Source organism: Canis lupus, chromosome 6, assembly GCF_003254725.2.
Source record: "Canis lupus dingo isolate Sandy chromosome 6, ASM325472v2, whole genome shotgun sequence".
NCBI classification, from domain to species: Eukaryota; Metazoa; Chordata; class Mammalia; order Carnivora; family Canidae; genus Canis; species Canis lupus.
In genome coordinates this window covers 31,660,054-31,686,991 of record NC_064248.1, presented here as the reverse complement: position 1 = coordinate 31,686,991, position 26,938 = coordinate 31,660,054, and the positions used below count along the sequence as shown (strand labels likewise).

Below are 26,938 nucleotides of genomic sequence, written 5' to 3'. Positions count from 1 at the left end.
TTAAATCCTTCTGTGATCTGTTTGATCCCTTGGGTCCTATCTGCAGAAAATCTGTCCCACCGGAAGGGGACCTCCTACACACTTTACCCGAGCCCTTATAGTGGTTCAACCACTCAGCTTCCTGGTAGCCAAAGCACAAAGGAAAAGAGAACCACTGGGAGGGCTGAGAAAAGGGAGGAATCGGTAAGAGCTGGAGTGGTCGTGGAAGGCTTCCTGGAGGAGGTAGGGATGAGGCTGAGCACAGAAAGTGTCTAAATAGGTAGGAGGTCCCCTCATGGAGCTGCCCCTCCATTATGGTCTAGCCCGGTCCTTGTGCCCGGGTCTGAGGCCCTTCCTCCACAGGGCTGCGCTGAGTGACGCGGTGGGGCTGTGGGAGTCTCTCCAGCAGCGAGGGGAGACCAAGCTGCTCCGGGCGGTGGAGGAGAAGTTCACCATCGAGCCTTTCAAGGCCAAGTCCCCGAAGGACGTGGAAGACCTGGGCAACCTCGTGCAGATCCAGAGGTGAGGAGGAGAGGGCGTGACAGGTGGCTCAGACCACCCAGGTTGAGGACAGCCAGGACCCAACACTATGTTTGCCATCGGTACCTCTCCCCTCTTTGGGACATCCGTGCCCTCCCCCAGGCCGCCCAGACTCTCCCACTGCAGGCGCCACCCAGGGCAGAGCCTCCAGGACCCATGACTTTGTGCCATGTGAAACTTGCCATCGTGAACCCGATTCATGCTCAGCTACAGCCAGAGAGAGACTCCCTGCTCAGGGTCGAGGAGCTGCCGTCCGCATCTAGGGACAGAAGGGACACCGGGGGCCACCTTTCAAGGCGGCCGGGACCAGTATCACCCCCGTGCTATAGGGACGGCAGAGCTCTAAGGTCCAGAGGGCAGAGGAAACAGGACTATGAAACAGCCGTTTCTCATTCTGTCAGCATCCATTGTTTGAGCACCTACTGTGTGCTGCCTGGGCCGGGTTTGGGGGAGCACCTACTGTGTGCCTCCTGGGCTGGGTTTAGAAAGCACCTACTGTATGCTATCTAGCCAAGGTTTGTTGAGCACCTACTGTGTGCCATCTGGGCCAGGTTTGATGAGCACCTACTGTGTGCCACCTGGGCCGGGTATGGTGAGCAACTACTGTGTGCCATCTAACCAGGGTTTGGTAGGCATCTACTGTGTGCCATCTAGCCAGGGTTTGGTGAGCACCTACTGTGAGCCATCTGGGACAGGTTTGATGAACACCTACTCTGTGCCACCTGGGCCAGGTTTGGTGAGCACCTACTGTGTGCCACCTGGGCCAGGTGTGGCAAGCATCTTCTCCGAGGCTCTTTCCACGACACCCACAGGAATGCCTTCATAACATCCTGTTCTGGGGTGTTCCTTTTTTAACGAAGGCCAACAACAGCCCCCAAAGAAGGCAGGCCTCCCTGGGAATTCGGGGGCGCTCAGGCAGACATCCTGGGTGGGACACATACGGTGCTCCCCGCGAACGTTGCCCATTCTCCCCAGGACGAGGAGTTCCTCGGAAGACACAGCTGGAGAACTCCCTGCTGTCCGGGACCTCAAGAAGCTGGAGTTTGCGTAAGCAGAGCAGTGGATGGTCTCGGGTCCCCATGGGGGGTCCTTATCCAGCATTATTAGCTGGGCCTGTGCCACTGGGAATGGACGTGGGTCCCCAAAGTCATTCTTTTTTTTTTTTTTTTAAGATTTTATTTACTTATTTGAGAGAGAGAGAGAGAGAGAGAGCACGGGAGCCAGAACAAGCCGAATCAGTGCTGAGCGCGGAACCGGATACGGGGCTTGATCCCAGGACCCTGGGATCCTGACCTGAGCCAAAATCGAGAGTCGGTCACTTAACTGACTGAGCCCCCTAGGCGCCCCACCAAAATCCTTCTTATCCTCTCACTTGCCCCTTTGAACACCAGCTTCCAGCCTCTGGGGCCCAGCCGGTCAGGGCTGGGGCTGGAGCTTCTTGGGTGTGAGGCTAAGCAGTCCGTTTGCTGGGGAACATGCTCTTTCCCATTCCTCCATTCACCAGAGTCCACTGCCCTCAGTGAGCCTGCAGTCCGGTGTCAATAGACAATCACCCCTGCTATGATGGGAGTCTGGCGGTGGCTCGGGGGGCAGGCCACGGGGACTCTCCCGGAGAAGGTGACCAAAGCTCTAAAGCTTGCTTGGCTCTTGCTCCAACAAAGGAAGAAGCTAAATTCTTGTGTCATCCTTGTTAGAGATCTAAGATCACCTAACCAGGGGCACCTGGGTGGCTCAGTGGTTGGGCGTCTGCCTTTGGCTGGGGTCCTGGGATCAAGTCCCGCATCAGGCTCCCCGCAGGGAGCCTGCTTCTCCCTTTGCCTGTGCCTCTCTCTCTCCCTCTCTCTCTCTCTCTGCATCTCTCATGAATAAGTAAATAAAATCTTAAAAAAAAAATCATCTAACCATTAGGAAGAAATTATTAAACACCCACAGTGTGCTCAGTGCGATTTATATACAGTCTGGGAGGTAGTCCCCACCCACTCCCATCTTACAGATGAGAAAAGTGAGGCCTCGGCAGGTTAAGTGACCTGCCCGAGGTCCCCAGCTGCTCACCCACCAGCTCTCTGTCCTTTCTGATCTCTGCTCTCCCCGCCCCGCACCCCAGATAGAAACCTTTCTTGTTTTGAACAGAGACGAGGTGCCACATTTGTGCAGAAATTAAAAAATGTTGCTGGAAAGAGGAAATGTATGAAAACAATCACCAAGGGCCCCTTCTGGCTTTGAATTATTTTCAGCTTAAAAAGCCCCTAGTACGAGGTCGGAAGTGTGCTCTGGGGAACAATAGCCATGAGGTGGAACAGCCCAGAACCAGGAGACCAGCCACCTGGAGGTCAGAAGCCCCAAGAAAGTTCCGAGGAAGGAAGGAAGGAAGGAAAGGGGTATTTTGGGTGTGTGACTGGCAGTCACTGTGCCAGGCACCACGCGGGCCCCATCGGCCTGGAGATGAGCCCTGTTGGTTGCTCAGAACCTGTCAGGGCTCTGCGGGGGAGCAGGGTCCCTCATTTGCCTTGAAGAGGCATCTCTCAATCTCCTGTCCTGCCTTCCCTGCTCCCCCCACCCCAGCCCCGTGGGCCTCCTTGCCACATCCGACCTCACTGGGCAGGGCCTGGCCCCTGGGCCTTTGCACAGCCTGTGCCTTCTGCCCATGATGCTCTTCCTCAGATATCTGCACGGCCTACACCCCTACTTGTCACTTCCTTCTGGTTTCCACTGAGTGGGGCATTTTTATTCCCGTGTTTAAAAAGTATAATTTTACCCCGCTCGCCCCTGTGCTTTCCTTGCTATTACTGGTCATCTCCTGCGCCAGATAATTTACCGATTTTTTTGATTATCCATCTTGCCCGTGGGACTGTCAGCTCCACGAATGGGACCAGGATTTCCATCTCTTTCGTTCCTGGCCCTCTCCGTGAGCGGCTCGTATGGGCCCGGCCCACGGAGGCGAGCAGTGGGTCACTGGTGCACAAACTCCATAATCCTTCCTACAAGCTCCTGGGTGTAGAGTATTCCAGAGTAAATTCAAGTAACTGGATGCAGTTACCATCTTCTCATTTTCATCAAGCGTGTTCATCCAGACAAGCAGAATAACCACTGCTGGCGCTGTAATTTTATCGAAGAATGAGCATTTTCGTGCCAAAAACATGCCAGAGGACGTAATTTCAGAATAAACGGTCGTTCTTTACGTGGAGTAAAGTTTACCCATATTTGAAAAGCAGAACGAGACAGCCCTCCGCTGCCTTTATCTTTCTCGTTCCCTGGATGTTGGATGCAAACGTTGATCCAGGCTGTGAGACCTCGTGTGAATTACTTAACCCTCTGTGCCTCAGTTTCCCCATCTGTAAACCAGGGATAAGAAGTGCCCTTAGCTCAGAGTTGTTTTGAGGATTAAATGAAATCTGATCTGGGTGAAAGGCCTAGCATGTGCCTGGCACATAATAAGTGCCCCATGAATGGTTTTGTTATTAAAATGTAAGGACATAGGGGCGCCTGGCTGGCTCAGTCAGTAGAGCATGCAGCGCTTGATCTCAGAGTTGTAAATTCGAGCCCGATCTTTAAAAATGAAGATTAAAAAATAAATGTAATGGCAAAGAAATAAGCCAATTTTCTCGAGACTAGTGGTGGTCCTCGGGCCAGAATTTGGGAACCACTTCCCCAGGCCAGAAGCCCAGCTGCTGCGTGGGGAGCTTTGGTGACACCCCCCACTCCCAGATCAGAAGGGATTGGGGCGCCACCTGGTGGGGCCCGGGGGAGGCACCTGGGGAGGCAGGGATGGGGAGGAGGCCACGGACTAGACATGCCTTCTGCGACAGGTCCACCGACCCTGGTGCCAGATTGAGGAGCCGTGACTATTCCTGGCATCTCACATCTGCTGTTTGCCTCCTAGGCTGGGCTCGGTCTTCGGCCCCCAGGCTTTCCCCAAACTGGTGAAGATCCTCGAGGCTTTTTCCTCTCTTCAGCATCTGGAGTGAGTATAGACGTGGGCGACCTCTGGTTTTGAGAACCCCAAACTCTGCCCCTGGGGGAAGGTGCAGAGAGAACCCCAAACTCCCCTCCTCCCTCCTGCTCTCCTGCTGCTTCCTCACTATGGCTGGTGTGAGTGACCAGGGGACCCCCCCTCAACCCTGCAGGAGAGGGAGGACAAATGAGACAATCCCCAAGAATAAGAAAAGGTTGAGTCCTTTTGTGATCTTTGAAAACTCTTTTCCCTCCCTGGGCTCACGTGCGGTGCAGGGCCTGGGAGCATGATCCCATCGCTCAGCTGTGGCTCTAAGAGGCTAAAGAAGTCGCCTGCGCTCATGAGGCTCTCAGGGTGGGGGGGAAAAAAGAAAAGATTCAGATCCATGGCGGGTCAGAACCTTGTCCCCTGGCTGGCCAGCTGGGGCCCCCGGGGGGGGGGGGGGATGAAGACTTGGTCCCACTCATTCTCGCTCTCCAAAGGTTGCCTATGGTGAATCCAAGGTGGGGAGGGATGGGAGGAGGCTGCTGATGGTCCCTCCGACTGATTCCACCTGCAGCCTGGACTCACTGAGTGAGAACAAGATCGGGGACGAGGGTGTGGAGCAGCTGTCAGCCACCTTCCCACGGCTGAAGGCCCTGGAGACTCTCAAGTGAGTGCCGGAGACGCCCCCCTTCTGTGTCTGGCTTCCCCGTTCTCATGTTTGCTCGCCCATTCGGTCACCCACTCATGTCTTGATTGAATCACACATGCAGCCACTCGTCTGTTGATTGAATCAGCGAATACCGAAGAAGCACCTGCTATGTGCAGGCCGCGTTCTGGGCCCCGGAGACCCAGCTTTAAACAGGACAAACAAAGGCCCTGACCTCAGGGGTCTCCTAGTAGGCAAGCAAACAAATACACCCATAATTATGAACGTAGATAACGTTCGGTGAGAAAAAGTTAGGCTGTGGGGCGGACCAGGATGTGTCCCTAAAACATCATCAAAATACTAAATATTATTTTAAAAAAAGAAAGGAGTATGGATGACTCAGTTGGTGAAGTGTCTGCCTTCGGCTCAGGTTATCATCCTGGGGCCCTGGGATCGAGTTCTGCATCAGGCTCCCTGCTCAGTGGGGAGCCCGCTTCTCCCTCTACCTCTGTCCCGTCCCCTGCTCCTGCTTTCTCTCTCTCAAATAAATAAAATTAAGAAATATAAAAAAAGAAGTGCCTGGGTAGCTCAGTCGGGTGAGCATCCAAACCTTGATTTTAGCTCAGGTCCCCATCTCAGGGTCGTGAGTTCAAGTCCTGCATTGGGCTCCACACCAGGTGTGGAACCTAGTTAAAAAAACAAACAGGGATCCCTGGGTGGCGCAGCGGTTTAGCGCCTGCCTTTGGCCCAGGGCGCGATCCTGGAGACCCGGGATCGAATCCCACATCGGGCTCCCGGTGCATGGAGCCTGCTTCTCCCTCTGCCTGTGTCTCTGCCTCTCTCTCTCTCTCTGTAACTATCATAAATAAATAAAAAAAAAATTAAAAAAAAAAAAACAAACAAAAAACAACTGTCCTGGGTTTTGGGAAGTGGACAGATTGATGTAGGAGGATCTTCATGAGCATTTACTGAACCCAGAGGGGATCATCAAAGTCTGTCCACACTCCGCATTGTAACTGGGACCGGGATGGCTGCAGGATTTACTTTGGGATTTCCTTGATTGTAGGGACACTGAGACTTCCCCAGTAATTTATAGTATTCTAGGTGATGCTGTGGGTAGGCTAGATCTCCCTCTCTCCCCCCTCTCCTTCCTTCGTCCCTCCCTCCCTCTCCTCCCTTTCCTTCCTGTCTTTTTTCCCCACCCACTTAAGTATTTATTGAGCACCTACTATGTACTTGGCACGGATGTAGGCACACGGATACAGAAACAAATCAAAAGACCTGCCATTAAACAAATAATGTGGATACGTATTCAATTATAGCGTGGAAATGTGGTCCACGGGGATAAGAAGGATGGTCTCAAATCATAGAGCAGATGTGGGGGGAGTGTGATCTCTCTCTCGATCCTCACCCCACATCCCACGCAGCGGCAGGGCGGGACTGTCCTTTTATTTATTAAGGGTCAGCACTTATCCACAGTGCTGTTCGCAGCCTGTTCCCCAGGGCTCTCCTCCAGGTAGGCTGGCCTGTGTTTGCTGCTCAGGGCCACTGTGTGGGGAGGTGGGAGCCCCCCAGCTCTGCCCCGGGGTCGGTGGGCGTTGATGGGCAGGGGGCCTGAACATTTGGCCCTGAGCCCTTCCCCTTGCTGTGTGTCCCTGCAGCCTGTCCCAGAACAGCATCACCGACGTGGGCGCCTGCAAGCTCGCAGAAGCCCTGCCCTCCCTGGCTCCATCCCTCCTCAGGCTGAGGTGAGTGGGGACCCCCTGCCTCCTCCGCCATTGGTCAGATGTGGGTGGAGAGGGTGTAGAGCCTCCTTCATGCAGGTGCAGAGCCCAACCCTGGGATTGGAGGCCGTCCCTGCTTGAGCTGTTGTGTGCGCTTGCTAGGTGGAGGGGGGTGGGGGACTTCGACCTAAAACCCAATATAAACACAACCCCCCCGGAGCTGGATCATGCAAGATAGCAGGACCTGACCAGCTGCGCAGGTTGCTGACTCATTTGGACAATGGGCCTGTGGAAGGCGCTGGGCGCCACACCTGGCTGTGGTGCACCGTGAATGTGGGCCCTCTTTCCCCAGGGGATGGCAGGATGGAGCCTTTCCTGGAGTCCAGGGGGGACCACATGTGGGCGTCGGGGCTGGTGCTGGTCGCTCACGGGGTGCTTGCACTGCCACCTCCTGGTGGGCCTTGGCATAGCGCGTCTGGCTTTGGGTGGCTTCCAGTCCGGCTCCCTGGTTGGGGGGTCCCAGAGCCCCAGCCATTCAGCTGGGCCGTGCCGGCCCTCCTCCCCCGCCAGCCTTTCCTGCTCCTTCCTCAGCCCTCAACACCCACCTAGGGCAGCCAGAGTCACGTTCCCAGGGGAGATGGTATATCTGGTCCATCTAGTTGTTGACCCATCATCCCCTCCATTTTCATTCCAGCCGGGGTCACCATGCACAGCTGCGCAGGTTGTGTACTGCGCCACTCGTAGTCTATGCGGCTGGCACACCCCCAGGAGTGTGCAGGGCATCTAATTGCCTCTAATATCAACCATGGGCCAGCACTTGTGCTAGGAACTAGAGATACAGCTATGGACAAAACAAACATTCTTTGCCTCGAAGCTTCTTGCATAACAACTAAACACATGCACAAATTAAATATTTTTAAATAGTGACTCGTGCTGGGAAGGAAACTAACGAGGGCCCAAGAGAGTCAATGGGGAATATTGAAGTTGCCAAGGAGCTCAGGAGGCCCTTCCCCTTCCGTGGAAGTGCTCAGGGACAGGCATCCCGGGAGCAGGGAACAGAAGATGCAATGGCCTTGAGTCTTTGCCAGAAGGGACATGGTGGCTGGCTATAGGGACAGAGGGTGGGAGATGAGGTGGGGGAGGTAGAAGAGGCCAGATTATGCAGGGAGGCCCTCGGAGGCCCCCAAAGGGCTTTTGAAGGTTTTCCATTGTGAATGGAGAAGCAAGTGGCACGTATGGGGTAATATCTGGTCTGACCAACACTTTAGGAAACCTCATACTGGAAGGGCTCTGAGATGCCATCCACTGTAAGACACCATTAAGAGGACAAAACTCTGCTAATTAAGCCATGACGCTCATGGATTGTCAGGCACATCCGGGTCTCAATGATACTTGAATGTGAATGTGGGCATCTTGGTGTAAATGAAATATGGGAAGAATCCTGGGTCTGTGGGAGGCGGCGGGAGCCTCCTGGGTTCTAAGACACACCCCAGGAAGAAACTGTAGAGCCTCCGCGCGGTCGCGGCCCTGGGCCTGGCCAACCTGTGACCTCAGGGGGTGTTGGAGTATAGCCTAAATCTGCTTTACTGCAGTGTAGACCTGCTGCTTTTACGCGTGCTGCCCTGCAGTGGGGCCCTGAGGCTGAGTCATGGCGAAGTCATGGCCTTGGGATGGGAACCTCGGGAGCACCGGGTGGCTTGCAAGGATGATTGTGACTGAGTGTAGAGCTCTGCCCCGCGGTAGCTGTGACTGCGCCACGGCAACCGAGCTGGCCCAGGGGTTCTGGTTTTCTGTCCCCAGCAATCCCCGGTGGTGGTCACACCAGTGGTGGTCACATGGTCTGCGGTAGCTCGTATTGCCTTCACCTCCCTCCACCCGCAGGAGGTAGTCAGAACCACAGCTAGGATTTGTCATTCCGTGTGCTGGGCCCTGTTTTACATACCGGACCAGCATTAACTCATTTACTCCTCTCCGCAATTACTCTGTTGTGCCCATTTTATGGAGGAGTAAGCTGAGTCACCGAGGAGTTAAGTGACTTGCCAAGGGTCACGCAGGCGGCAAGCCCTGGAGCTGGGATTTGAGCTTGGGAAGCCTCAGCCGGGAAACTACTTCCACTCGCTCCTGTGGCTTCCCTGGACTCACTGTGTGACCCCAGAGGAGCAGCCTCAATTTGTCCCTCTGTAAAATGGGGAACCCCATGGCCCCTGACCTCCCGGCACCCCCAGCCCTCCACCATGACCTCTGACCTCTGTTTCTGACAGCCTGTACAATAACTACATCTGTGATGTGGGAGCTGAGAGCCTGGCACAGGTGCTTCCAGACATGGTGTCCCTCCGGGTGTTGGAGTGAGTGGGGACAGTGGGTGGCAGGGGGCTGGGGCTCTGGGGGACTGTGGGGTTCCTGCTGCCATGCTGGGAAGGGCTGCTCATTGACTGCACAGTGGTGGCCTTGGTCTGGGGCTGGCTGGCCTGGACCAAGGGCCAGGCCCTACAATGGGTTTCTCTCCTCAGTGTCCAGTATAACAAGTTCACGGGCGCCGGGGCCCAGCAGCTCGCCGCCAGCCTGAGAAAGTGCCCTCACGTGGAGACTCTGGCGTAAGTCTCGGCCCCCCAGTGGGTGGAGAGCCACCAGCTTCCCAGGGGTGCAGCTCCTGTGAGCCCTGAGCTCAAATCCCACCCTGGGCCTCACTGATGTGAGGCCTTGGATGAGCAAACGTTACCTCCCTGGCCTCAGGTTCTTTGTCTGTGAACTGGGAGGGATAATATTTACCCCCAAGTAGGTTTGTGAGGTTCACATTAATCTTAGAACAGTGGTTGGTACCTGAAAATGCTCAGTGTATTAAGAGTGAACGATATGAAATCACTTCTATTATTTTGGACCTGGCAAGTCTGGCAGTTTTATATGGTTCAAACTTCTGTATTATTCTGTGCCGTGATGTCTAATGCCCGATATCAGTACTTTGTACTCTTCTGAGGCACGTTCACCTACATAATTCCTCATACCTCCTAGCATAGATCTTATAAGATCCATTTTACAGATGAGGATAATGAGGCACAGAGAGGCTAACTGGCTTTTTTTGTGGTCACATAGCAAGTCAGCAGCAGAACCAGGTCTAAAGAAAGGGGGTCTAGGGGCTCCCGGGCCTCTGCTGTTGCTATAACCCCGCACTGGTCTGATTCTGCCCAGTGGGAAGTCTCCAGGGCTCTAGGCTGGGTGGTAGGAGGGAATGGGGGGGCAGCTTGTGCTGGGGGCTCCCCTTTCTGGGGCTCCTCTCACCTGGCCCCCGCATGCCGCGCCCATCGCAGGATGTGGACGCCCACCATCCCGTTCGGCGTCCATGAACACCTGCAGCAGCTGGACTCACGGATCAGCCTGAGATGATCTCCGTGATGCCTGGGATGAGGTAGGTAAGCGGGGTGGGCTCAGGCGGGAAGAACCACAGGGGGCTGCTGGGGCCAGTGTCTTGTGAAGTCAGAATCCACAGGAGGGGGGCGAGGAGGGTGGCAGGTGGTTGGGTGAGCATGTCGGGACCTTGCACCGTCTGGGGCCTCCTCCTGTGACTGGTGGAGGGGTCTTTAAAGCCTTTGGAGAGGGGGCACCTGGGTGGCTCAGTCGGTTATTGGGCTCAGGTCGTGATACCTGGGTCCTGGGATCGAGCCCCACATTGGGCCTGCTGCTCAGTGGGAACCCTGCTTCTCCCTATCTGCCCCCCCTACTCGTGCTTGCTTGTCTCTCTAGTGCCCTCTTTCTCAAATAAATAAATAAAATCTTAAAAAAATAAAATAAAGGCTTTGGGGACTTGGCCCCTGAGCCTCCTCCCTGTGGCCAGGCGTGGAGAGGTGGGGAGTCACCGTCCACAGCCCTTAGTTTTGGGAAGAGCTTCCTTAGAGGTCCCTGAGCCACCCCTGCTGCCTGCCCTGCATCGTCTTTGTAGGATTTGCTCTGGGAGTTTCTGCACCGGTGACTTCCGTGCTCCCCACCCCCCGTGATGTCCTCCTCCAACCCCACCTCCTCCCCGGTCCCTGTGCTGAGCTGCCCCTCCGAGAGCGTTCTGACCGGCCCCTTCTCCCGACCTCTCACAGCACGTTCCTGGAGGACGCCAACCACGCTGGACCTTGAACTGGTGATCTGTGGACACAGTTCTTCTCGTGTCCATGAGCCGAGCATCGTGGCGCCCAGCCCCGCCGGCTTGGGGTTGGCCCCCACCCAGCAGCGGGAAGGACCGCGGCCTGCTCTGCGGACGGACCCAGGCCTGGCTCCAGGCTCCCGCGGGGTCCAGGTTGATGGCAGGTGCGGTCCCCCCTGCGGGACAGGACGCTCCTAGCAGCTGCAGCTGGGCCGGAGCGAGGGATGGAGGCAGCCGCATCTCTGCATCCCGAGGTCCCCGCCAGCCTGGGGAGGAAGCGCCTCTCCACGCTGCTGTCCTAACAGGGCACGCTTGGCGCCCTGCGGATCCCAGCGGTCAGCCCCGCCCACTCACTCCCAGACTGTGACCGTGACAGGTTGGGGGGGGCTGTGGCTGCTGCGTTCCATCTGCAGGACTCACTGTTTTGCACTAACTCTGTCGAGGCCAAAGCTAGGCGTGGCCCCGACACACTGGACTGGAGCTGGAAATTGCTGATGGTACACTAACGTGGGGGCGGTGGGCTGGAACCACACCTGCCCCTCGGCCTTCATTTCTCGTGTCATGTTTCACTACGTTATAAAGGGCTCATTTGATCTCACGGGGGTGCCCACTGGTTGAGTTCATACCACAATTACTGTTTCGGGGTGCCCGCTGTTCGGTTATCTGATGCTTTGCAGGCTCCCCGGGATGCCCCGTGGCTTGAAACAATGCACACATTTATTCTGCTCACACTGTGCCTGCTCTGCGGGCTGGGCGGCAGCTCGTCTCTGCCCCACTCGGTGTTGGCTGGGGCAGCTTGGCGGTTGGGGTTGGCATCATTGAAGGCTCAGGGACTTGATGCTGGCGGGTGCGGGTGGGGTGGGGGTGGGCCTGGGGCCTTGGTGCCTCTATGGAACCACAGAAGGGAGATCTCTGCCTGTGGGCTGGTTGGGCTTCACCGTAGCGTGGTGGCTGGGTTGAAGGGTCACCACCCAACATGGAAGAGAGATCACAGAAGGAAGCATCCTTTTTATAACCCAGCCTTGGGGGTCACACAGCACTACTTCCTCCACAGCCTGTGCCCTGTGTGACAGGGTCTGTGGCTCTCCTACCCCCCAACTGCCCCCGACTGCTCCCGGCCCCCCAGCAGAGTCCACCTTGGCCCACATCCTGCCTCCGTGGAAAGGGGTCTCCCTACGGCATCCCAAGCTGTAGTGGCAAATCCATTATTGGGGGATCAGCAAGGCTGAAGTACCGTAAGCCTTGCGGAGAGGTTTACCTCTGCCTCCGACTCGTCGTTCTACCCTGGGAGCCGTTTCTTAGTCGAGCTGGCATCTTGCCTTGGCCGCGGCGAGCCTAAAAGGGCCCCGGAAGCTTTGCTGTCTACACAGATTGCCGCCTGCTCTGTGGTTGTTTTGCTGGAGCTTGGCCTGCTTGGTCACATGTCCCAGTTCAGGTTAAGTGGGCTTTCTCCTGGGGGCGGGGGGAGCTGTCTGTTTGGCTCTAGCACACTGGCTCTGATGCCCGGTTTCGAAACTCTCCTCCTCTTCCCGGAAAGTGGGAGTCAGGGGTCAGGAGGGTCAGAGGGATTTGGTCCTGGCTGCCTAGCTGGCAGTCCTCGCAGAGACAGTGTGGGGCGGGGGTGGGGAGGAGGGGAGGTGCCCTCTGCCTCGGCCCAGCTGCGAAGGGCGCCAGGCGTTCTGACTGGCTTGGACATCACTCTTCAGGGTGTGCCGGCATTTGTGGATTGTGTGCAGTCCACGGGCTGCTGTTTGTGTGGCGACAGGGGGGGACAGGGGGACTCTCCTGCAGGACAGGCCTCTGCTGATAGCCCTCAGCCGGAGGGGTGGGGGGACACTTGCACCCACAGCTTTGAGTTTGTTCAGAGATGACAAAACCCTAGTCCAGGGCTGGGATTATTCGTAGCTCTGCCTGCCTGTGTGACAGCTACCATTTATTACGTAAGTGGATGTGTGTGAAGTGCTCATCACAGTGCAAGGGATATAGTAGGTGCTCAGTAAATATCAGTAATCATTACCTTGTGGCAGCACCATGCTAAGTCCTTCCTGCTCGAAGGGACCACAGTCCAGGGCCAGCAGCAGACTTCAGAGCCAGCCAGCTTGGGCTCAGCGCCCAGCTCACCACGTGTGCACATGACCTCTCCGTGCCTCAGGCTCAACATATGTAAAATGGGCATAATTACAGTACCGTGTTCATTGTGCGGCAATTCAAGGGGTTGGCACAGTCACAGCAAGAGCCTGGCATGCAGCCCAGTCCTCGTTATGTATGTTTTGTTTCTGCCTCTGCCTGGCACGTTCTTCCCGGCCCTTCACGTTGGACAACTTCTGATCCTGCAGGTTTGCTTTTTTTTTTTTCCCTAGATTTTACTTATTTATTCATGAAAGACACACAGAGGGAGGCAGAAACACAGGCAGAGGGAGAAGCAAGCTCCGTGTGGGGAGCCTGGTGTAGGAGTTGATCCCAGGACCCCGGGATCAAGACCTGAGCTGAGGGCAGATGCTCAACCACTGAGCCACCCAGATGCCCCAGGACTTAGTTTAAAGGGCACCTCCCCAGTAAATAGACACCCCCCACTCCCACTCTCCAAACTGGTCATTACTTTTATCTTTTTTCATCCTTATCTGCTGTGTTGCCTGCTGTCCTAGGCTGTGAGCTCCAGGTGGGCAACACCCTTGTCTGCTTTGGGCACTGCTGTATGCTCTGCACCTTTGCAAGGTGCCTGAACACAGTAAGTGCTCAATAAATGTTTGTGGGATAAATGATCCTCACCACAACTTTGCTTATTTGCTTTGTTCATCCCACAAATATGTACAGAGGACACAGTGGCGTACTCAATAAAATGCCCCAGCTTCCTGCTCTGGAAAGTCTTGCATTTTAGTAAATTAAAAAAAAAAAAAACAAAAAACCTCCCTGGGCAGGGCAGTCTGGTGTGGTTAGGCAGTCTGTGCACTGCACAAAGGCACCTGAACAAGGAGGCAAATGGGGATTGCAGACCAACGTGGGCTCTGCTTGCCAAGCTGTGTGTCCTGATACGGAGCCGTGTCAGCCCAGAGGGGCACCTCTGTAATTATTAGCACAAAGTCATCTCATGAGGTGTGCAAATTCCTGTCCTCATTTCACAGATGTGACTTGTCTAGGGCCACATCCTTGACTCTGTGGCCAGCTCTGCTGGGTCCCAAGCTGGGGAGGCCCTGACTCTTGCCCTCTGTCGAGCACAAGGTCCTGCCTACGGGCTCCTTTTCTGAATCTTTAAAAAAAAAAAAAAAAAAAAAAAAAAAAACAGGCAGGGCCCCATAGGCTGGAGTTGCATACATGTTTTAATTGAAAGAAGTCAGCCTCCTAAGTATTGCTTTTACAAGGTTTATCACCATCAAGTATCCACACCACTCACATTTTCAAAAAATGTTTCCGGCTGGAGGAGCAACGTGGCACTCCCCCTCGGCGTGATGTATCAGTTCTGGCAACTTGGTGAAGAACGAGGAACTTGAAATGGATAAGTCAAGCCCGACCCTTCAGCCCGACACGACCCTTCAGCCCGACACGTTCTGCGGCTTCTTCTCCTTCTGATTTAACTCCCTGAAACAATCCTTGCATCTAGGGCCAGCCTCGGGCCAAAGCGGGCCGGGCTTCGGGCTCCACTGGCAGCAGATGGAGCTGGGAGTGGCCTCTGTGCGCGTGTCCGCAGTTTGAAGTATCCTCTCCGAAGATTAAGTGGGAGAAGCAGGTGCAGTCGGGGGTGAAGAGCGGGGAGGCAGACTCTGGCTGGGTTCCTGTAAACATCCATCGCAACTGCGAAAGGTCATAAGCCAAGGCAAGGCTGTTTGTGCGTCGCTGCGGGTGGGGGAGGTCTTCGGACGCCCCTGCCTTTCCCCCTTGGGTGGGGGCAAAGGCCTTCTGGGCCTCCGCTCTCAGTTTCAATCTCTCCATCCTACCCTCTGGGGTCCGGATGGAAACCTCTCTGTTGGCACAGAGCTTTCGGGGGGAGCAGGCCTAGCGAGAGGGGAGAAAGGGAGTGTTACCAGCACGGAAGCACTGTCCCGCCTTCGCCCATTTGGTGGTGGCCTCAGGAGGCTCGGGGCGGGGCAGGGAGGCCTTCCTCCATCCCTTGCATTCGGGAACCATCAGAACGCCCACTGTCAGGCTGGGCATCTTTTCCTAAACTCTCAGTAACTTTTTTTTTTTTTTTTTTAATGAATTTGCCTGATTTCTAAGGACCCTGGACTGGGCGCCAGTGCAATTTCACTTAATCCATTCTTGGGCGAGAGGAGGAGGAGGGGGATCCTGGTCCCTGAGGAAGGACGGCAGCGTGCTCAGGGTGACCCAGGGCCTGCTGGCTGACCTGAGCCCCAGAGCGGCTGAGCAAGCCCGGGCAGTGGGCAGGGCTTGGCGACACCTCCCAGCTTGCCCGGAAGATGCTTCGCAGGCCAGGCTACTCAGCAGCCCTACTGCACTCGTCCTCACAAGACATGGCTCTTCCTCCCCTCCTGGCCCCTCGGCTGCTCCCCATTTCCCAGAACCAATCTGGCATTTCCCATACCCACCACCTTCTGTGTCTAGCTGGGCGCCAGGGTCTCTGCAACCTCTCATTTTCCCATGCCTACCCTCCTGGCCCAGCTCTGGGTCTCACCACCGCCAGCTCAGACTATACCTCCTGCAAACGTCATCGTGAGTCAAATAACAACTTACATGTTAAATACACAACCTGTACTGTCGTTTACCAACATCTGGGGCAGAAAATTCTCAGAGGCAGGAGGCCGATTGTGGGCATTGTGAGACTGTGAGCGGCATCCCTGGTCGCAGACCACTAATGCCAGTAGCAGTCCTGGGGCACAGGGACAACTAAAAATGCAACTGGCCCCATTTCCGAGGGGCGCGGAGGGGGCAGGACTATTTCTATTGAGAACCACGCATCTCCCCGAGGTGCAGAGAAGCCAAGTGACCTGTTACACTGACTGTGACAGGCAGAGCTGGCACTGGACTGGTGACGATGACGACAGAAACCATCACACCCAGGCAGCTGCCACCACCTGAGCTTTGATTGTGTGCCTCGTCCCCAAGGCAGAGATGCCCTGGTCCCTCCACACGCCCATCCAGGGCACCCGAACCTGGCAGCTTCCACCTGCAGGGAGCTGCCTCTGAAGCCTGCCTGGCCCCCAGGCTGCAAGTGCAGGCAGAGCCAAGGTCCCCCCATAGCTGTCTTCCAATCAGTGATGACCAGGAGGGTGGGGGATCAGTACCTCAGCTCCTGCACCCCGCAGCTGAGCCTCTATGTATCCTGGCCCCCAGAGTTCCTGAGCAGCACTGAGCTCAGGGCTGCAGTGGTGACCTGAGAACCCTTTCCTGCTGGTAGTTCCTGGGATCACCTCCCAAATAAACGACCTGCACTTGAACCTCTATCCAGGGGTCTGCTCCAGGGAGAGGAGGCCTGAGGCAGAGCATTACGTACATTATGTCATTCAGCACCACCACCCCCCCCCCCCCCATCAACTCCTGGAGTGACATGCTATTATGATACATTTTACAGACAAAGGCAGTAAGGTTCAGGCACGGTAAGTAACTCATCCAGACACGCTCAGTTCTCCAGAGCTGGGTGCTGGGGATCCTGTGATAAATGCAGCCATGCTTCTGAGACACAGTCTGGTGAGCGAGTGCAGCCCAAGGTAATATGCCCGACAGGAGGGGGTACAGGGGATGGACAGAGCCCTGAGTCGGGGGATGGCTGCGCACGAAGAGCACGCCAGGTAGGCCAGGTAGGCGGCAGGTGGGCAACGAGTCCACAGCAACCCCTAGAACCCCCTGGAGTTTGGTATGGGGTGGGGGAGGGGAGCAAGAAGGCAGGCGATGGTGGACACTGCGGAGAGGGGAGGATGGGCAAGTTTCTTGTGCTGTCTGCCAGATTCATCTTCTAGATGCCAGCTGGGAACACATCCTTCCACTGCTCTGAGTCCCCAGCTGCTGCTGAAGACACAGGCCAGGTCTTCGTGTCCTGGGGCCTCATCCCACCTCCCAAGCTGGATCTGGCATGGGGAGGGGAAGCCAGGGCTGCAGCCAGAGCACTGCTGAGCTCAGCCTTCTAGAAAGGTGTCCATGGCTCCCTCTCCCATCCCACCAGGAATCCACCTTTGTTGACCTCCGTCCAAGGAACCCCTGGGGTTTCCTGTAGGGTCAGTGGTGGTGCTCCTGAGAGCAGGGCTCCATTCAGAGATCTCTAAGGGAGGGGTTCATACTTAAGCCCATTTCAGACTCATGTGGATTGGGTGTCAGAGAACACAGAATCACCTCTGGAATGGGGACCCACTCCTCTCCCAGTCTTGGTGTCTGCCACCAGCAGAGGCCAGACAAGCATCAGCCTGGCTGGAACGTGTCTCTGACACATGCTAATCTCCCATCTGAATAGGCCCAGGGCCCTGCTGGCGCCGGCTCCAGCTGGACCCACTACTGCTCTCTGTTTTCACTGTGCTATTCAGGGTCACCTTCTATTTATGGCAAGTGATGCCAGGTTTCCACTTCTGATAGTAAAATAAAGTACATGTCTTTTCAGAGCACGACTTCCCTTTAAAAAGAGCACATTTAATGAAAACAATGACACAAATCAGAGTTCAGACTAGGGAGCAGAAATTGTTGACGGGGTCATATGGGGTTTGGGAAACCCTGATCGGGAGTCCGTATCACTGCTTCCACAAAGGGCCCAGACAGGGCAGGGAGCTGTCCTAAGTCACACAGCAAGTTGAGGACAGCTCAGGTCTCCCTGTCCTCAGCTAGAGGACATCCTGTGACCTCTCATCTGTGCCACCACCCACTGTGGCTCCATGTTAAAGATCAATCCCCTTGTTCCTTAACTTGCGAGTCTGGCCTCACAGCAAATCCACCAATGAGAAACTTGAGAATCTCAACAGGTGATATTTCTCAAGCACTCTTTGCTTACATTGTACCATCTGCCTTAACTCCTGTCCTAGCTCATGTATTCCTCAGGACAACCCTGGGAGGTGGGGCCAGGCATCATCGGGAATTTCAGACAGGGCTCAGAAAGGCTTCAGCAAATTGCTCAAGGCCATAGAGCTTGCAAAGGGCAGAGGTGGATTTGAACCTCTGTGGTCTGATCTTAGGTACATCTCTTTCCTCCAAGGCATGAAAAGCCTGAGGCTGCAAGCATCCTGGAGCTGCAGCCTGCAGGATCCAAAGCAGTGGGTTCTCCAGCTTTCCTAATCATCATTAGAGCATGACAGACCATTCATTAGCTGTTGGCTTTTTTCCTCCTTCTTCTTCTTTCTGAAACCATAACCTTTCATTCCAGGCTACTCCCGAGAGCTGGACAGAGGGAGTGGCCAGCTGACTCATTTCTGGCATTAAGAATGACAGCTGGGCACTCGATCCATTTTAAGAAGCAAGTCCCGGCTCATGACCTCTGTGGAGAGACTGCCTAGTTTTGGGATTGGCTCTTGCGTCTGCAGGGTGCTGGTGGGCCAAGCTCTGGACATGCTGCAAGGAGATTTCTCTCACGTGCTTTAGCCACCCCACTCCTTGGGAGCAGTCACGGCAAGGTTGATCTGTGGGAATCCTGGCTCTGCCCCTTGGTAGCTGTGTGACCTCAGGCAAGTTACTTCATCCCTCTAGGCCTGTTTCTTCAGCTGAAACAGGAGCACAGTGGCCACCTTGTTGGGCTGTTTGTTGTGAGGATCGTATGAAGTCACATCTGTGGAGTGCCTGCAATTCATGACGCATCAGGGAGCAGCGGCCCCGCCCCTCCTTCCCACCTGTTCCCAGCTAGCAAACACACCAGGCCGGGGGGCCTCCTCAGTGCTGGCGGCCTGAAACATGTAGCCCTGTCGCCCTCCAAAGTCCTTGCTGGCTGGAAACCCATTGCTCGTTCCTCTTTCCCTCGCGCCAATCAATTCAAGTGGCTAAAGGCAGATGTCACCCAGAGCCAACGTGCATGGGTGTCCACTGTCAGCTCAGTGATGGGCTGTGTGGCAGGATGACCTCTGCCTCGGCTAGTCCAGGGGTTCATGGCCTGAAGGGGATGGGAAAGGAGAGACTGCCCGGCTGCCTGGGCCTCTGATGGATGCCGGTGTTCTAGAGAAACAAGGACTGGCTTCTCAGACTCAGATTCCGGTTGACATGTCAGTTGCTGACACTCACCAGCTGTGGGTTTTGTGAAGATTCTTGGCCCAGAACGAGTCTCCAGCTGGTTGGTGGAGGGCAGCATTTGTCCAGGAGTCTTGCCAAATCTAAGAACTGCCCGGATGATTATTTTTTTGGTATTTTAAATCAATGGACTTTTTTTTTTTAGCTCCAAATTTTTAAGAGGAACTTTTATGTCACTATCAAGAATAAAAAACAGGATCATTTGTCATAAACAGAAGGCAAACTAAAAGCAAATACAATGGAAGTGAAACCCTTAGTTCTAGCCAGATACGCCTGGTCAAAGGGAGAAGTAGCAGGTGCACGAGAGTAGCAGAGCACCGACAGCCCGGCCACACTCTGCTTCAGCGGCCTCCCCTGTGGCAGAGGGCCTCACTCGAAGCAGCACTGGGAGTGTGGCTAGGAGGCCCAGCTGGCCACCTCAGAGCTGGGTACCTAGGGTGAGTCACTCAACATCCCTAAGCCTCAGTTTTCCTCCCTGTACAATGGAGCTAATGAGCCCTGCCCTGCCTGCTTCAAGGGTGACACTTAGGGGAAGCTAGATGTGGGAGAGGCAGTTATTTTTAACCACCCGGCCAAGTCCTCTGGCAGGAAGGAATCACAAGAATGAAGCCTTCCCCTTTCAGGGGTGCCTGGAACCAGGAGTCACTCCCAGTGCCTCCCCAGGCTCCGGGCAGAGGATGATAGCTGTAAGGACAGCAGCATCACCTGGACTCACTGGGTACCAGTTATCATCACCCTGGGCTGCTTCAAAGGCCACTTATGGGGACAGATCCTCCTTGGTGATGGGCCCCCAAGAGGCAGCGAGCACCCAAGGAGAGGGGAAGGCTTCCTGGGCGGAGTCCCCTCTGGGTCTGACGCACCATCAACACAGCATCATTTATTAAGAACTGACTACACGCCATCCTTTTAAAAATAAATTCACATAAAAAAAAGTAGTCTTCTGAAAAGCGAAGTACTAGAACTAGTGTATTTAATTGCAACTACAAGTTATAAAGGGAGAAATGGTACCACCTTAGCCAAGCAATCAAAGTTATCACCACCAGCGGCGGGACATATGTCATGCACTCACGAGTGCACTCACCTCTCTGAGGGGTTCCTGCCAACAATGCATCATCTGAACCTAATTGCAAGAGCAAACATCAGATAAACCCACACTGAGAGATATTCTACAGGATACCAGACTTGTACTCCTCTGAAATGTGAATGCCATGAAAGATGAAGACAGACAGAGCGAGGAGCTGGTCAGGATCGAGGGCAGCTTGAGAGACACAATGATTAAGGCAAAGGGTGATCTGGGATGGGATCTGGAACCTCAACTCTGCCTTCTGCCAGGGAAGGTCACTATTGGGACAATTGGTGAGACCTGAATAAAGTCACAGATTAGACTGGTCATAGGCCTGCATCAGTGTTAAATTTGCTGATTTTGACAACGGTTATGGAAATGAATGTCCTTGATCTAAGAAACCAGACAGTGAAGTATTTAGGAGTAAAGAAACATAATGTCTGCAATCCGTTTTCAAATGGTTCAGAAAAATAACCATACGTATACATATATATAGACATGCACAAACGTAGAGCCAGCCCACACTGCCTCGGTGAGCAAATGTGGCAAGAGGTAAATCGGCACAACTGGTGACTCTGGGTGAAGGATATGGGGGACTTCTTGGCACTCTTCTTGCAACTTCTGTATACTTGTGAAGTTATTTCAAAATAAAGTTTTATTTAAGTAACTCAGCGAAAAGGAGCGAGAGCGTCTATGCAGCAGGCCTGGCGGAGCCATGAGTGCTATTCCGAGGTTGGGATCTTGGAGCCCCTTCCTGGACCCCCCCCCGCTGCAAACCCAGCACTGGGTTAGGGGGGGATCGGCTATCTCACTCAGCTTTGCTTCCCTGGCCTCTCACTCCTCCTTTCTGGGCCTCAGCTTCTTTATTTGTGAGATGAGGTTAGTGCTGCTGTCCCTTTAATGTTGATCTTGATTTCCAACAAGCAGGCTAAGCATTCAGAAGTCGGGGGTGGGGTGGGGTGGGGTTGGGGGGTTGGAACAGCCGATAAATCAGGAATATGAATGGTCGGGTTGAGAGGAGCCCAAAAGAATTTGTTCACCAGAATAGACCCAAAGACTGTCATGGTCTCAGTCTTGGATGAAATCTCCAGTTTGTCTAACTTGGGGCCAAGGGAGCTGAACCCCTGGCATCTCAGCTGTCTGGAGACCCCTAACTGGATCTGCTTCTGTCCAAAGGAAGAAGCACTCATGCACCTTGTGGCCAGCACACTTCCAGGTGAGCCTTCTGCTAGGACACAGCTGGAAAGTCAGCTAGGCCTGGGGTGCACCTGCCTCCCCTCGCCACCTCACCTGTCTCCTGTCTGGACCACCGGGACAGGAGATCACTTGGTTTCCCTCATCCTCCCTGACTCTTCTCCTCCCCCCCACTCCCTGCAGGAGTTCCACCAGCTGCCTGTGGGGTCTCGTAGGACTTAAATCTTATTGTCCATGTCCCTGCAGAAGGCCTGGGTTTCTGAGCAGGGCAACGATATCCCAGCCTGGGTGTTCTGCTGATGGCAGAGGCCACAGATGGGTGTGGAGGGACCAGGGCGGGTGGATCAGGAGCAGCTGTGGCACCGAGTCAGGACATAGAAGCCAGGAGACCCCGGAATAAGCAGACCAATGGGTCTGGTTACCCTATGTATCTGAGCTACACCAGGCCCCACCGACTCTGGCAGCAATGTTCTGCAGGCTCTCCATTTCCGGTGCAGAAAGGCTCTCTCCCACAGCCCTCCCTCTGTGCCAGGAACATGGACAGATCAATCCAGCTGCGCTGCCTCCGCTGCCTCCGCATCGGAAGTGCTGGGATGTGAAGACTCCCTGGCACTCCCAGCCGCAGTGGCCCTTTCTCCTGGGAAGGAAGGAGCTCCTGATTCCCCGCTTCCTGCTCCTGGGCAACGATTAAAACTCGAGGAAAACAGGGGCTCCAGATCTGGTGGCCTTTGGAGACCACAGGCAGTGGGAAGGGTGTCCTGAGTGTCCTAGGCCAGGAAGGCAGAGTGGGAAGTCTGTCCCAGGGATCTACACCTGAACGCACCCGCACTCAGGCAGGCAGTCCTCTGTGGCTCATCCTGGGCTATAAATATTCATGCGTGTGCATGTGCAGGATTATACATGTGCAAGGGCCTGCGTGTATACACTTCCCATCATATCTGTTAATGCTAGCAGCGGTTGATATTAATCTATCACTTATTGTACATAGGAAGGTCTGCGAGCTTTATGTATAACTAATGTAAGCCTCGCAATGAGGCATATTTCATTATCTCCATTTTTTTTAGAAGGGAAAACTGACACCCAGGGAGCTACAGGGAACATACCCAAGGTCACAGCTAGGATTGGGATTTGAACCACGCTCTCACTCCTTATCACAGCCCTAACATTGCCTCCTTCTATAGATGCTCAGCAAATGTTTGGGGACTATACTGTGGGCACACATGCAAGACAAAAAAAGAAACAGAGAGCAAGTGAGTGTGCCTTGAGAGCCATCCAGTCCTGCCTGGCATGCCCCACACCCTTTGTCAGCGCCTCCCTGACCTTCTCGTGCACAACATGAGAAGGTGTCCACAGGAGAACAAGCCAGAAAGGATGAGGTTGGACTTGGCTTACAGAAAGGGGCCCAGAGATGAGGTACAGTCAGACCATTTCTGGAGCCCTCCCGAAGGGTTTTCCTGCCGCTAGCCACCCCTCCCGTCCCCTACTCCGGGCTTCCCGGGTTCGGGGGCCAAGACCGCTTTGGCGTGGCTTCGGGACTGGGGAAAAAGGAATGCTGCGCGTGGCCTCGAGTATTTGCCCCAGCCCTTGGCCTCCCTACCTCCCAGAACAGGCCCAGGGGCTCGGACAGCTTTGCAAGGAAGGGTCCCTGAGACACACTTCATGTTGTTTCTGCTCAAACAGCCTTTGCTGCAAAGTTGGTCGAAGCATTTGGGTTTCAGTTTTTGGTTCAGAGTCTGCCAATGTTTTCATTTGGAAGGGGAAGTGTTTCTGTTGATGCAGGGAAGAGATAAAATAAGACATTCTTCACCGAGTTACACTGTCTGAAAGTCAAGCGCTTGGCTTGGAGGCAGAGATTCATCTTAGGATCTGCAAGGCCTAACACGGGGCCTGGTGGAAGAGCCAGAGACAAAGTTGGTCGAATGACTGAATGAGTGAATATGCACAGGGCCTAGACCCAGGCATGTGCGATGATCAGTGCCCAGTCCGGGTTTTGAGGGGAACTCCACAGATTTTACCTTTTTACTGTTCTCGGTCTGTGTTTCCCTACCTTCAGCAACCTCATCCCACCGAAGCCCCGGTCACCTCCAGCCTGAGCAACTCCATAGCCCCTAACAGGCTTCCCTGCTTCCACACCTGCCCCGACAGCCCATTCTGCCCACAATCACCAAAGTCATCTTTGCAAAATGTGAAATTGTGTCTTCTCCTGCTTAAAACCTTCTGATGGCTTCCCATTGCCTATGGCCGTGGCCACGGCCTCCCAGGTCCTGTATGGTCTGCCCTTGCCTTACCCCACGGACCTCTTCTGGGGCTGCTTTCCAGCCACACTGACCTCCTTTTGGTTGCTGCAAAAACCAACTCTCCTTCCTACCCCACAGCCTTGGCACTAGCGATTCCCTCTGCCTTGACTGGTTTCCCCCAAATCTTTCAGCCTGGCTCCTTCTACCAATTTAGGGCTCAGGTCCAATGTGTCATCTCCTCAGAGAGACCTTCTCTGATCCCCCTTTCTAAAGCAGCCCACCTCTATTCTTTCACTTTGCTCACTCAACAGACATTTATTGAGCACCTACTAGATGCTGGGCACTGTTCTAAGTGCTGAGAAAACAGCAAGAACTCAATGGGGATGCCCAGGGTCCTTGCCCTTCCCTTCTTCATGGTTCTCAAAAAATCTGATGATCTTGTTTGGAAATCTGCTTGTCTTTTCTCGCCAGGTGCCAGGAGGCCCACGGCTAAGTTTCTCTTGTTGACTGTGCTCAGTAAGCATTTGTTCAATCAAGGAATGTACTGATGGATGGATGGACGGCAGGTAGGTAGGCAAGCCGACTCGGCAGGCATACGGGGATACAGGACAGCCGACACACTCTCCACCTGGCACCTGGCTCTTGCTAAGGTCTCACTGAGCTCAAATGAAGCTTTTGTCAAAGAAGTTTCACTGTCCACCTCCCAGGATCTGCAGTAGGTCCTGCCCTGTCCTGCTTCCCTTGGACTACGGTCATCTCAGCAAAGACAGGCCACAGAGCAAAGGAGTTAACTCAGCGTGCTGAGTAACATGGTGTGTAAGTGGCATTAGTGTCTGTTTTCTAAAAATGGACTGCCACCTCAGTGTCCTCCCTTCACTGCCACTCAGGCCCTATGCCTAGTGACCCTGCACACAGTTCAGTGGAGGGCCTTAGCCAAAGAGTGTCTACATGTCCCATGAACCCTCACCAGACCCAACAGCCTGCCTACCTCTAACTCTCATCTTGTCCAGCTGCCTCTCTTCCTGGCTGTGACACTTTGGCCAAGTCTCTCTCCTTCCTGGACCTTCCCTTCCCTTCCATTGACACACAAGGTGGGGCAGGTCACACAGCTTCCTGGTAGTGACCTAGAGGCGGGACTTGAACACCTCAGGGCAAAGATCCTGTGGTCCCCTCTACTCCCCGCTGGCCCAAGAGCTCCGTGAAGCCTTGCAAACACTGCAGGCAAAGCCAGCCCCAGCCTGCCTGGTCCGCAAAAGCAACCTGCAAAACTGGCAGCCCTTGCAGATGTAAGCTGCAGAACTGCCGAGCTCAGGCACCATGAAACCCGACTCCCAAATAGCAGCAAACCCAAGGCCAAAAGGAAGTATACAGACTTTTGCTGAATGTTTCTCCCCTCACAGCTTCAGCCAGGGCCCTTGCTCTTGAGTCACCACCCAGTCCCCAGGGCCACAGGGCAAAGGTGGTCACTGCCTGGCTTGCTACCTTTTCCAACACTCCAAATCTTTATCCTTCCGGGGCTATGGGAATCCCCCCCAAAAAAGCCAAGGTCACCATCAAGCCAGACTGAGGCAGAAGGGAGGAGCTAACAGCTCTGCCTCAAAGGGATCTGGGTGAAAAGGCTTTTCCATAAGCTGTGGCAGTAGGTACGTGGCTAACCCAAACAACCTTCCTTCTGCTCTGCCTTCCTTCCCGTCTTCAGCAACTGTCACCTTCACCAGGGAAAGCCTTCCAGCCCCAACTAAGGGCCTAACGCGGGTCTGGCCATTCCTGGCATCCAAACAGACCTCCAGGAGGTGGATGGAGGAAATCAGAAGTGGACACAGAGGCTCGGGGAGGGGTCACCTCCGGTCTGGAGATGCCACCCTCTTCTTCACCAGCGCCCCTAACCCACCCTCATCTGTAGGAGGGCACTTACAGATCTTGGAGGCCGGAGAGGGCCTCGTCCTGGGGGTCCCATCCCTGGCCGGACGATGCCCCCAACCAGCGGCGGCGGCATCATTTGGGCGGCTGGTCCAGGTCGAGGGGTGCGGGTCGTCGGGGGCGGGGGAGGACGGTAACCGAGCCTACTCCAGGTAACCATCGAAGACGTCGAGCTCCGAGTCGGCGTCGTAGAGGCCCGAGCCGGGGTCGGAGAGCACGCCGAGGTCCACGAGCGCCTGGTCCATGTCCTCGGGCAGGAAGACGAGGCCCACGTTGAGGACGATGTACTCCATGAGGAAGGCGTAGTATAGGATCAGCACATTGACGAAGAACAGGCCCACGTAGAACATAGAGGGCAGCAGCGGCGGCGGCACGGAGGGGACCAGGGGGCCCAGCGCGTCCAGGTGGGCCGCGACCCGGGCGCCGGGCATGCAGGGGGCGGCGAGGGCGGCGGCCCCGCGATCCCAGCGACCTCAGCCGCTGCGGCGCCCGGGCGGCCGGCAGAGGGGCAGCTCAGCCATCCAGGGGCGCCCCGGGAGGCTCGACCCAGGGGGCGCCGGGCCCCAGCGGACACTGCCCGGACCCCGAAACGTGCCCGGCGGGGCCCACGCACCCCCAGCTGCACCCGCTCGGCCCCGTCGATCCGCCCCGCGGCCAGGCGGGGACCCCCCGCGACCCCCCCCCGACCCCCCACTCCCCGAGGTGGCCGGCGGCTCCCCCGGCTCGCGCTCTCCGGCCCTCGCAGCGCCGGCGGGGACCCCGCCGCGGCTCTCAGCGTCCAGGGCCGGTCCCCGCGGCGATGTCGCCAGCCGCGCCCCGCAGTCCCTCGAGCCCCCTCCGCGCCCCCGCAGGCCCAGCGCCCATGGCTGCAGCCGCCGCGTCGCCCTCCTGGCCGCCCTCCGAGCGCCGCCCCCGGAGCAGCCCCGCGCTCATTGGCCCGCCGCCCCCCGCCCGCGCTCATTGGCCCGCTCGACGCCCGCGCTCATTGGCCCGCGCCTTCGGGGGGCGGAGCCTCATCGCCCCGCCCCCCCGGAGGCTCCGCCCAGGTCTCAAATCCGATTGGCTCTGCGAATCCCCCCCCACCACGGAGCAGCGGGAGGGGAAAGACGCCCAAAGCAGTTCAAATCTAGACGTATCCCCAAAAGCCAACAGGAAACCCGAGCTTCCTCCGCAGTCCCCCACCCCATCCCACCCCATCCCCGGACTTGGATATGCCGTCACGCCTCTTCGGGACTCAGTTTACCTGACACAAAGGAGGCGGGGCGAAAGGGGAGGGGGCGGTGAAGTTACCAGTGAAAATCTCGGACTTTCCCAAAGTGGCGATTTTCCGTAATGGGGAAGATTGATCAGTGCTTCCATCATCTCTCCAAATTCTGGCTGCCCATTGCGGGAGGGTGGGGGAGGTGAGGGGTGGGTGGCGGATGGGG

General features: G+C 55.6%; 2 protein-coding genes across 13 annotated transcripts in view; one reads left to right on the top strand and one right to left on the bottom strand.

The window, feature by feature from the left end:
• Positions 1-11,550, top strand: part of CIITA (class II major histocompatibility complex transactivator) — a 69,610-nt gene extending 58,060 nt beyond the window's left edge. For 10 of the 11 annotated variants that reach the window (XM_049111406.1, XM_049111400.1, XM_049111405.1 and 7 more), the window contains 9 exons: positions 343-501; positions 1,495-1,566; positions 4,400-4,480; positions 5,031-5,123; positions 6,764-6,850; positions 9,088-9,171; positions 9,337-9,420; positions 10,132-10,229; positions 10,909-11,550. In XM_049111406.1, the coding sequence (XP_048967363.1) occupies positions 343-501; positions 1,495-1,566; positions 4,400-4,480; positions 5,031-5,123; positions 6,764-6,850; positions 9,088-9,171; positions 9,337-9,420; positions 10,132-10,207 (736 nt within the window). In that variant the 3' untranslated portion in view covers positions 10,208-10,229; positions 10,909-11,550. Of the gene's footprint in view, positions 1-302; positions 502-1,494; positions 1,567-4,399; positions 4,481-5,030; positions 5,124-6,763; positions 6,851-9,087; positions 9,172-9,336; positions 9,421-10,131; positions 10,230-10,908 lie in introns of those variants that run through there. The other variant, XM_049111408.1, reaches the window with a different exon arrangement.
• A 2,701-nt stretch (positions 11,551-14,251) lies between these two features.
• On the bottom strand, positions 14,252-26,134 carry DEXI (Dexi homolog). 2 transcript variants are annotated; one of them, XM_025416523.3, is made up of 2 exons: positions 25,507-26,134; positions 14,252-14,942 (listed from the first exon to the last, which is right to left on the bottom strand). In XM_025416523.3, the coding sequence occupies exon 1, from the start codon at positions 25,940-25,942 to the stop codon at positions 25,655-25,657; it is 288 nt and encodes a 95-aa protein (XP_025272308.1). In that variant the 5' UTR covers positions 25,943-26,134; the 3' UTR covers positions 14,252-14,942; positions 25,507-25,654. The 2 variants fall into 2 exon arrangements, with proteins under 2 accessions (XP_025272308.1, XP_025272307.1); XM_025416522.3 differs by having other exon boundaries at positions 25,507-25,656.
• Positions 26,135-26,938: the final 804 nt, after the last annotated feature.